Source organism: Cucumis melo, chromosome 9 (genome assembly GCF_025177605.1).
Source record: "Cucumis melo cultivar AY chromosome 9, USDA_Cmelo_AY_1.0, whole genome shotgun sequence".
NCBI classification, from domain to species: domain Eukaryota; kingdom Viridiplantae; phylum Streptophyta; class Magnoliopsida; order Cucurbitales; family Cucurbitaceae; genus Cucumis; species Cucumis melo.
Window position 1 is genome coordinate 20,969,002 of NC_066865.1, and position 12,121 is coordinate 20,981,122.

At 30.4% G+C, this 12,121-nt stretch overlaps 1 protein-coding gene across 1 annotated transcript; it reads right to left on the bottom strand.

Moving 5' to 3' along the window:
• Positions 1–9,877: 9,877 nt before the first annotated feature.
• LOC103504612 (aspartyl protease family protein 2) lies at positions 9,878–11,727 on the bottom strand. Its single transcript, XM_008468986.3, has one exon. The coding sequence runs from the start codon at positions 11,479–11,481 to the stop codon at positions 10,102–10,104; it is 1,380 nt and encodes a 459-aa protein (XP_008467208.1). The 5' UTR covers positions 11,482–11,727; the 3' UTR covers positions 9,878–10,101.
• Between the last annotated feature and the right edge of the window lie 394 nt (positions 11,728–12,121).

The window sequence follows — 12,121 nt, forward strand, 5'->3', positions numbered from 1 at the left end:
TCTTTTACAAATCATAATTGTTCCTTAAACTTTAATCAGAACATGGGAAGAGAACAAAAGTGGTTTGTTAAAAAGTGATATGCATTCTCTCATAGAGACATAGAGAATATAATAAAGTTGAAATGCTTGAAACTTTTTTTTTTATTGAATCTGTCTCTTGTGTGGAAGCTTTTCTTATCACCAAATCAAATGACATTAGAGTTAGTACACATTTAATTTAATTGCTACCAAAAGCATTAGCATATATGTTTACACAAACTTAATATCTAATCCTATTAATGCAAAGTCTTTTACTATTCAACTTTAGGATATGAATTTTCGTTTGTTGTCACTAACCCAACTTGTTGAAATGTAATGATATTTTCAATTTATATTGCAAGATTCTTTTGTTAATCATTTTGTGCTTAGCTTCAATTGACATGATTTATTTGGTGGTTTCTTGGTGTACCATGTAAATTAGGAGTTGTATTTCATGGAAGTGGATATACATCTACGTGAAAATGAGGTAGAGTGTTCAAATTGTGTCACGGATACACACGAACACGATTTCTTTTCCGACCAAGACTATTCCAGATTTGTCAGTTATTTTTTACTTCAACCTTAAATCAACCATTTCTTTTCTCGATTACATTGTTATGAAAATTCTTAAAATAAATAAAGGCAAATTCTATAAAGTCTCTTTGAAAAGAATAAAATCTTAGGTGGTGGTTTTAATGTACTTCGGTTTCTAAACAATCATCTAAACAATTTCTGAAATCTCTCACTGAAAATTTCAAGCATGAACTTCTTAACAAAATGATAGGCTTGATTGAATCCAAAACTAATTAAAGGTATATTCGAAAGTGGTAGTTGGAGTAATCATTTTAGAAAGAAAAAAACATTTAAGTACTATGGATTTTGTTAAACAATCAAATTTATATTTGGTAACGAACTTTTTAAATTGATTTTCATATATTTAAAAAGGACACTTCCATTCAAAAATAACAAAATATTGAAACTATTTACAAAATATAGCAAAGTTCATCAAATTTTTTTATAATTCATTTGAAAATTTTGCGCAAATAATTTTATTTTTTGTGCTATTCATAACATTTCTTAATTTTCTTTCGATCATTCTATGTGATACTAAAATGGATTTTGCAACTATCAAATTACTAACAAAAAAAAAGGTGCTTTGGTATTTTAAAAACTATATAAAATAAGGCGGTGGTGATTTCTAGTTACTCATACGATTACTAGAGAGGTGATGTTTCAAAGATCAATTTTAAGTGATTTCTTATTTTTTTTCTAAAATCACTTTCTTTAGGTTTAGGGAAAAAGGCTTCACATGGGTCGATCCACTTCTCGAATTGGGTTGGGTTGGAAAGTTAGGACCAAATAGAGGGTTGGATTCAAGCCCAATTTTTTGCCCTAAGCCCAAATACAACAATCGAAATTCATTGAAAACTTTATATAAATATTGCCTCTAAAATTCTAGAGTTACAAATATCTCACCTTAATTCTCTCAAAAACTATATTAGCAACAATAACAAATGTTGAATATAATCCTCATTATTCCCTATTGATTTACCTCTTATAAAAGCAGTTGCCCAAAACCAACTCAACCTTGCAATATGCAAAGTGGTTTTAGTGATACAATGTTTCAATGTTCCCCCATACCTCCATCTGGCTTCGAACTCTCTGTCTCCATTCATATTATTTTATTGAAACCCTAAACCCTACAGTGTGACATAAAAAAAACTAAAAAACTGGTCGTGGATATCTATTGTATTGTCAAACAAAGTCAGGTAGGGTACCCATTTAATTTATTGTATTTTATTCCATTTTTAAAAACCAAGGAGGGTTGAAAATATTTTCAAATTTTCATTCATCATTTCATACATTTTGATAAAAAGAGAGGAAAAAGAATCTTTATTTAAAATGAAGTTTGTAGGAATCGTTCTATATACTTATTATAAAATACCTGAATCCAACCTATGACTTCACATCCCACTTTTGTTAAATGTCTCACTTTTTGGGAATGTAAGAGTACCACACATATATTTCACTTGTTTTTCTAGCTATATACGATTTATTCAAATTAATTTAAATGAATTTATATGGAAAACAAAAAATAACTCTCTCTCTCTCTCTCTCTCTCTCTCTCTATATATATATATATATATATATATATATATAGAGAGAGAGAGAGAGAGAGAGAGAGAGAGAGACATAGATGGGATCTCATAAATTAAAAGACAAAAAAGACAGAAGAAATTAGTGGGGAGAGAGAAGAGAAGGTGAGAGGAAAGTGGTGAAGAGAAGAGGAAGAAGGTACTAATTAATTGATGGCAATTTGTGTAGTAGTAGCAATGAATTGATATGAGTGATTTTTGGATGAAAAATGTTTTTCATTTGAACATAATCATCAAAAGAAACTACAACAACCCATCATCTCTCTACTACACTATATTACATCTAATAAATAATAAAGTAGCAGTGTTTGTGTTTTAATCAGTACAAACACAACTCATGGCCCCCAACCACACAACTATACATTTTGGCATTTTCAATCGTACACTTTGTCTCCTAATTCATCATCCAACTTTTTAAATTTTAAGCTTTTCTGTCATTAATTCAGTTTTTAAACCCACATTTCATATCCTTCTTTGTTTCACGTACCCCATAGTATCCATATATATTACTTTTTATCAATACAACAACCACGTAGTAGGAGATTGAACAACACAGCTGTCAAGAGACACAAATTAATTCAGAGATGAGAACCAAAGCTTTTTATACCACAAAATTATTCTTCAAACTAGCTCCCCCACTTTTGTTTGGGTATATAATGGGTAAATAGAATACCAACTGTAATGGAGAAGAATCGCATATGAACATTTTTCTTGAGATTTTGGAGTTGTAAAGCTAAAGGACATGACTGTCTCTCTTTTACTTTTAGTCGATCTTCACGATAAACACACTTCATGATTTTCACACCCCATGGCCATACCCACAATTTCTCCGTTTCCTTTTTACCATGTCCTTTTCACATATGTTTTTATACGATAATTATTAACCATCCATTCCTTTTTAAGCATATGAAATTTAATAACCTTTTTTTTCTTATATCATATAACATATTCTATTCTCGTTTTTTATAACTTGTGTGCATTAGAGATGATTGTATCTATCGTACTAACCCTAACGCCAATCGGATTAGTCATCTATTCAATACTTATCACATTTCCTTAGCTTTTTATTTATATCAAATTTCACACAGAAATAGCCATAGGCTTGTATAATTTTTATAACTTTATTTCAATAGCTTCTTACTTTATCATCACTATATTATAGTGACCAATTTTCTTAAAATGGATCCTACTATAAATCTTACTACACACATAAAGTTTAAAAAAAAAACCATAAAAGTTAGAGTTGCTTTTAAATATAACAAAATATTATTGATAGATATCGATAGGAACACTAATAACTAGACTACTACCATCATCTATCGTAGATAAATGCTTAATACACATGGGTAAATGTCTATCATTATTTTATCACCTAATAAAGTATAAAATTTTACTATATTTATAAAACAATTTCCTCCTCCAAATGTTTTTAATAAACAAAATAAGAAGTTATAGGGATGCCTTTTAGATATTGTATTTATATTTTCCATGTCCCCCAATTGATTGTTATTATCTATTCTCATTGAATTATTATTTGTTTGGCATAAAGTACATTTGTCCGTTAACACTAATATATGTCACCCACCCTTTATTAAGTTTCGATAATTAATAACACCATTCTATCTCAAACCATATATAAAAATGAAAAGTATAATAATAATAATCAATTAATAAAAATTCGAAAGAAAAATATCTCAATTCATTGACTTATAAAATTAATTTTAGAATTTAAATATTGATCCAATTTTTGATATAAATTCATATTTTTTCCAACCCTTTTAATACACAAAAAAGGATTCATATACTAACTAATGAGCTAGGGTGATTATAACTTGCTAATGTTATTATATCTAGTAGCTAGTTTTGGTCCTTTTTTGTGTTCCTCAAATAATAGTATTTCTAACTTCAATATTTTCTCGATGTCGTGTTGATCATTATTGTACAAAGATTAATTAATCACACAAAATTAATTCCTACCAAATCACACTCAAAATTAAACCAAGTGATAAAAATTACAATAACCCTAGCAACAAAATGTGCAAAAGAGTTCATACCTTTCCTATAATAATTTTCAAAAACATAAAAACTTATTAATTGAAAGTATTAATCTTTGCAACCTATTTAAAGTTAAAAAGGTTTAATTAAATGATAATAAGAGTTTAAAAGTTCACATTCTTTCACAAAAGTAGGGAAGTGAAACTATTTCTTTTTTTCTAACAAAAAAGAAATTAGCCGAGTTGCTACCTTTATCGTTTTTTAAATATAGTAAATTAAATTAAATTATATACAAACTATATCAAAATTTTAAATTCTATGAATAATAGAAATCGATAAATTTCTATAATTTAATTGATAGAAGCATATCAATGTCTATTAATATTTAGTATTGATAGAATTTGAAATTTTGCTATATTTTGTAAATATTTTGTAAAATTTACCATTTTTGACAATTTTTCTGTAAAAAAAATTTATTTTTGTTTTTGAATTTGGCTAAGTATTGAACGATAAAATATTGTATAATATTGAACATGGGAAAACAAATAGAAATTAGAAAACTTTCGAAATATACGTATGTGTGTGTGTGTTGTATATATATGTGTGTTGTTTTGGTGTATAGGATAGGATAAGATTGATGGTACATTATAATGTAAGTCACATGAAATGTAGTAGACAGAAAAGGAGACAGCTACAAAGATTATTTAAAACAATATGGCAAGTGGGTTATGGGTTTTCATCCTCTTTTTGTTATTTATTTATTTAACACAATGTATGTTTGATTATATTGGGTACATAAATATTAACATTTGAGAGTCCTTTCTTTTCTTGTTGGGTTAATTTTCAACAATAAATGCCACTCCGAACCTATCTATTGGACACATTTATGGATTCGTTTCTCCTCATGTTTCCTAGGGAAGCTTCCCAACCATTTCAAACATATACCAACATTGCAATGGGAACAAATTAAAAAGAAAAAATGTATGTTTATTTGTAAGTGATTATTTAACAAAAATATTAATATTTATCAATGATATAGAGATACATATTTATAGATATCTATTAGTGTCTATTAATGATACAATACTTTATCTAACATATTTGGAGTAAGAGTTGAATAGTGAATAGTAAGGAGTTATTGTTAATTAAGTGTAATAGAATATAGAATCGATGTTTTTTTAGTAGTAAGACTCATGAATTTTTTGGATCAAACAAAAAGTGGAGTTCACAAATTTCTACTTCTCGACTCCTACTTCCAAAATTGGTCAAATAATGTCTACTACTAATAAATAATAGTGTATCATTTTGTTATATTTTTTAAATATTTTTATTTATTTTTCTATATTTGAAAATAACTTATTTACAATTTATTGGAAATATAAAAATTAATTATGTATCATGATATAATTTATCTTTGGCATATATATTAGTTAATTAATATACTTTATTTTCGGTATATTAGTCAATGTATACTTACAAAAAGTACGGGTAAATGATATACCATGAACTTTATTGTTTTTATTTCGTATCAATATAGAGTTGTTTTCTCTTTGATTTGTTTGATTTCGATAGTCTAATTCCAATATAATTTGTTTGGATTCAATTCTAAATCCTCTTTATATACTAATGATGAAAAGATTTAGTTTCATTATATATATATATATATGACTTTTCAGCTTTATTTATTAACATATTTGATTCATCAATAATGTGTCAAACTCTTAAAGCAAAAGTCGATCACACTCATTATTTATTGTGACAGAGATTAAGGGGCAACTGTAAAGTAAACCTCCCTAATTTGCACATATTTTGCAGCAAAGTAAAGTCCATCACCTTTGTCATACTTTGTTGATGTGTGTTAAATAATATAATATTGAATTTATATATATTCGTCTATATCAACTTAAATTTTTATATTTTGGATTAATTGTTAGTTTAACGTGATTAGTTTAACGTGATAATAGAACATGTAGGTAATCCAATAATTGCAATGTTTTTCCTCCTCAATAATTATTGTTTTTCACTTGTTTGGGATTTCTACATATATATTACACAATCCCACAAGAGTGAGGGTGATTGTTTGATAATATAAAATTAAATTTTTCTTTTATACATCCATCAACTTAAATTTTTGGGTTCAATCAATAATAACTTAAATATATGGGTTTTTTTGGTGCAGTTGGACGTCTTCCCTAGCTTTTTCCCTTTGTTGTTGATTGGCCTCCAATAATTGCACATTAATATTTCTATTTATTGTTTACTTAATCTTCTATGTATGAGTATGTATGATTAAACTGAAAAAATTCAAACCTAACATTTTCCATAAATTAATAATAAAGAATAAAAACAATCGACGAATGGTTAGTTTGCACTCTTCGACAATCGAGATCGATTTGAACATTTACTAAATCGATCGTAATTGGTTTTGTGGCCGTTTGGTAGGAAAATTGATCTTGACCAACTATTGCGCAGCCTACCATCTAAGGCAATTTGATTTCCTTTATCGATCGGCATTAGGTATGCTTCCCTGTGACTTCTCCACCACTTTGTCCTTATTTTTTTTTTAGTATAATAGGAGGTAGGGGGATTTAAATCACAAACTTCTTAGTCAATATACGTATTGGGCATTTGCTATGCGCTCAAAGAAAACTTCATTTGCAATATGAATATCAACTCAGGTATGTGAGAGATTAGTTGTCTATTTTTGTGAATGAAAAAAATTAGAATCCTTATATGCCCAAAATTACATATGTCTCATATATCTTTTTTGTTTGGTATGATTTATCTACTTAAAAATATCTTAAATTATATAATGTTTAAAAAAATGCTTTTATATAATATAATTTAGACATATATAACATATATATTTGTCTTTATTTATACACATTTATTTTTAAATTAATATAGTTTATGTTATTTCTCTCAATAAAATAATATATTTTAATTTAAGATTTCTTAAATGTTAACCTTGCTTTAAATATTTTTCTAAAACAAAATAAACACAACTATGATATAATAAAAAATGGATTATATGAATGGTGGACATTATTTAATTTTAATTATTATAAAATATACTAAAAAAGAAGAGTGATATACACACAAGCAATACATACACCTATATAAAAAAATTAAATTATGAAAGGTAAAAAAAGATTAAAAAGCAAATATAAATTCAGAAAATTCATATTCTAAAAGAACATCTAAAACTCTCGAGATGTCTTCCACAAGAGAATTGTATGATGTATGATTGAGATTTTTTCTAGAGAGCGAAGTATCTTACATTATCGCAAGAATCTAAATATGTTCCATCTATGAGAATTTTGGATTGTATTATTCTCACGGAATAAACAAATCAACCATTTAACTTTATCAATTAGATCTATGTTGTGGATTTACTTCACGATCCAAAATAGTCATGCATACAATGTCATAAGTCAAGGTAATAAATTTATTCATATGACTCACTCGAGCTCAATTAACTCTTTTAATTTTGCCCATAATTATAAAACCTATAACATGATTTGTCTAACTTTTAATAACAAATGCATTAGTGATCCTTCTTTAATGACTTCTAAACAAACCCTACCTAACTATCATGCATACATTCATAATTGCTCTAATCTAAATCCTTAAATAATAGCAATTAATATTATATTTTATTAGAAGACTGAAAATGCAAACACACAAATCATTGTTGAAACAATATAAAAACGTCTTTCAATTAATCAAACATAAAAAACTAAGATATTATATTATAAACAATACATATGAAAAACAATCAAAAAAAAAAAATCTAACGAGTGACGCACTCATTCTGATATTCTTTTCTAGCATTTGATTTTGAATCCCAATTCTCTTCTTTATCTCTCAAATATGATATCGAATAAAAGATTTGATTCCTCACTTAAATTCTTAATTGTTATATATATAGAGTAACAATTTCCTACATGGTAAATAAGAAGCTTCTACAGATAGTTCATTTCAAAAACTAGTATTGGTTAATTACCATATGATTAATTTATTCATCAAACCATATAGTATTTCAAGATTTCTTCCCTAAATCCTTAAGTTTGTATATCTATATGTACATACTTATATATACACATTAAAAAAAAAAGATATTTTAATTTGTACAATGTGATTGTGTGGTCTAGATTTAAATTGTGCATGTTGAAAAATATAACAAAAAAAAACAAGAGAAAAGAAAAAGAAAGTAAAATAATTCTCTAACATTTAGCTTTCTCAAAATGAATAATTTGATGAGATATTTTCTCCCATCTACGTCTCAATAGTACTCAATGATACTCACACCCATTGCCTTTTTCTTTTTTCATCTACAACTCAATAATATTGAATGATACTCAAAAAAGAAAAGTCTTTGGAATAATAAGGATACCTTGAAAAATGAAAATTGTTTAAAATTGAATAACTAATTACATAATATTTACGATGACTTGTTGCATAATATAATTGTAACGCTCTAAGTTTAGAAGGTGTTTATGAATGAATCGGTATCGCATCTGAATGAGAGGGATCCTGAAGGAATAGAAGTAAAGTTAAAAAAAGCTTAAAAGAATTAAAAGTTATATATTAAATATACCAACAAGATGCATATTTCTTTTAGGTGATTCGAAACTTCAAAGTTAAGTGTGTTTAGCTTGAAACAATTTTTATGTCATCTATGTGATTTGTTATTATCTATACCAACTAAATGCATTTTCCAAGTTTAACTTGGAACAATTCTTCGTTAGGTGATGAGCAAGGATGATGATGTCGCAAGTGTATAAGATGCAGGGAAATCATGGACTTATAATAATAATTATATTATAAATATAATTAATCTAGTTTCATGTAACTATCCCCTTCAAGTTCTATTTTTGTTTAGAACTAAAGTTTAAAGAAATATATTAATTGATATACTTGTAAAAGTGTGATAATACGAAATTTTGTCTAGACAATTTCTAAATTTAGAGATGTAATTGAACCTTTTTTTTTCCCTAATAACAATAAGCAACATGTGCATCAAGACATGTATTCTTTTCGAATTCTATTATTCAAGCCAATTCTTTCCGTTCAAAAAAAGTGTATAGATCTCTATATATTCAACATTTTAAAAATTATTAAATCTACTTTGTATGTAATAAAACTTAACTTTTTTCGAGTGTTTGGTGACCTATAACGAGATGAGTTTGTAATGTAATATGATCCAAAACTTATGTTCGATTTGAGCAATTGGGATCTAATTTGTAATACAAAAACTCTCATTTTGTTCCGAAAGATTTCAATCCAATTCTCTTTGGCGCTGTTTTCATCCTTCATGATCCCACTTTCATTCCGTCTTTTATTACTCACGCATTTTAACACTCAAATCCCAATTACATTATAATTTTTATGCAAATTTAGTATCATAACTTATTGCTTTTTCAAGTACAAACTCTAAAATTTAGAGACCAGACTCACCCGAAATGGATTGAAAAATATTGTTTGAATGATATTTAGAAAACTCCGCTAGTTTTATAAAACAAAAGCAAACTGCATTATTTCTTACCGTTGCATATAAATTAATTGTTTAATGATAAAAATTTACTAAACACAAATTGTGAGTAAAGGTGTAATAGAAATAAAATTATGATTATATAAATATAAGTGAAGTTGGGGGGAAAAGGATGGTGTGATACAAATCAGAAGTAGACAAATAAAACACAATGTCCAAAAATCAATGACTTTTTGTAGTATACAAAAGAGAATCCAATCCAAAGTACAAACTTATTATTATTAAAAATTTAAAAACCTCTTTTTTAATAATAATAATGATGATGATGATAATAATAATAATTTAACCAAATCGAAAATTAATTGATTGCGAGTTCCAAACTCAGTGAGTCGAGTTAACAAAAATAAAGCAACAAACTTCCAAAGTTGATGACGTTCGTCATGGAAGCCCACAGCCCCGCCTTGTAAAACCCAGCCTCGATTCCTCCTTATCGAACTCCAACAAGAATCCTTGCTGCATCAGATTTCCAATCACCGAAAACCCATTCCCCGATTCCACCGCTCGGATCGCCAAACACATCACTCCCTCCTCCGTTTCCAGAAAATAGTTCCTCGGCGGCGGAGCAAACACCGCCCCACCTCCCAGTCGGAATCTCAGTCGTGGCAGACTCGGCCGCCGCGACTCTCCCGACGCGTTTACGCATAGATCGAACCCCGGTGTCAACTCGGCCGCATTTGGTAGTTTCACTCGCCGTCTTACTGACTTCAGCACCTCCTCGTACGCTGTCTTCGTTAGGTAGGTTAGTGTTGTCCCTGAATCCACCACCGTGCCGCCGTTTCCCTGTTCGTCGATTTCCCAAACGGCGGGGTTGATGGGTAATTTCACGCCGTCGATGGTGATGCTGTTGATGGTAATGTAGTAGAATGTGGGGGAAAGAGGGTTAATCTGCAAAGGGGTGTAGCTGATTTTTGTGGCATTGTTGACAGGGAGGCTGTGGAGGCCGCCGCCGATCATTAAGAAGCTGGTGGGTGGCGGAGAGAGAGTGTAATCCATAAGACAGTAAGAAAATTTGTTGCCGAATCGGCGGCCGAGTTGAGAAGAGAAGGAAATGGAGCCTCTACCCAATCCCATGACGCCACGTGCACCATTGAACTGAGCCCCCGAAACGCTGGGACCGGAGATCCGAAATCCGCAGCCAAACGAGAGGCCTTTAAGATGGATTTCGGACCCGGAGAGCGTCTTCAATGTGGTGGTTTCTTTGGAGAAGAAGCCGGAGGAGAGGGAGCCATCGGCGTAGGAGTAGAGGAAGCGGCAAGGGGAGTGGAGGAGCGTGTGGTTACAGTGATGGGGAGGAGCATGGGGGAGGAGACGGCAGTGGGGGTCGAAGCAGTGGAAAGGGGAGAAGGAGGAGGAATGGCGGGGGAAGAAGGCGGAGGAAGGAGGGTGGTGAGAGCAGTTGCGGCAGGCGGAGCATTTGACCCAGACGAGGTCACTGCCGGTATCGGCGACAAGAAGGAGGCTTTGGGGAGGGGTACCGAGGCGGATGTCGACGAAGTATTGGCCGGAGCCGGTGGAGGCGCCGGAGATGAGAGGGGATTTAAGAGTGGGGTTGGGGCGAGAGAAGAGGAGGGAGAGGCGGTGGGTGTCGGAGGAGAGGGATTGGGAAGGGGAGGAGAAGGGGGGTTTGTGAAGAAGGGGGAGCTTCAGGAAGTCGGCGGCGGCGGCGACGGCGGTGGCATTGGGGTTGGAGAGATGTGTGAGAAAGAAGAAGAAGAGAGGAATGAGAAGGAAGAATGGGGAAATGGAGAGCATTGGCATTGTTGTTTTGGAAGGAACACTCAAACTCAAATCAAAATGTGTAAAACTATGAAAACGGATCACACGAGGGAACAACTTTGGTTCTTCTTCTTTCAATTTGTGGGCTCTCTTTTTGGGCCCAATCCAATGTCATTTTTCATTTTTCATTTTATTTATTAATATGATTTCCATGTAAATAATATTTCTAAATAAAGATTGGACATGGTGCACCTTCGCAATGAGCTATAAAAATGGAGATGCTTTAATTACATTTAAAATGTAATGTCAACCTATCAGCTGTAAGGTTTTACGATACTTGCAATAAATATTCATATACTATTTTATATACACTTAGTTAATATAATTAACCACCCAATATGATATTAGTATAGGTAGCCTAGTATCTATCTTGTTCATTTGTTATCTTTGAAAACCAACCCTATGTTTATCATATTTTCCAACAAAAATACTCATTTCTAACGAAGTTATTGGGAAAAGAAAAGCAAATTTGTAACACTCCATGTGGTCTTCTTTTTCTTTTCCTTTTTCTTTTTCTAAAGAATTCGCATTTTTTTGGCAGAGAAAGTTCAGTTCAAATCCTTCCCTCTAAAAAACTTTCATGGTCCAGTTTCTAAAAAAGTTTAGTAAGCATTTGAATTCT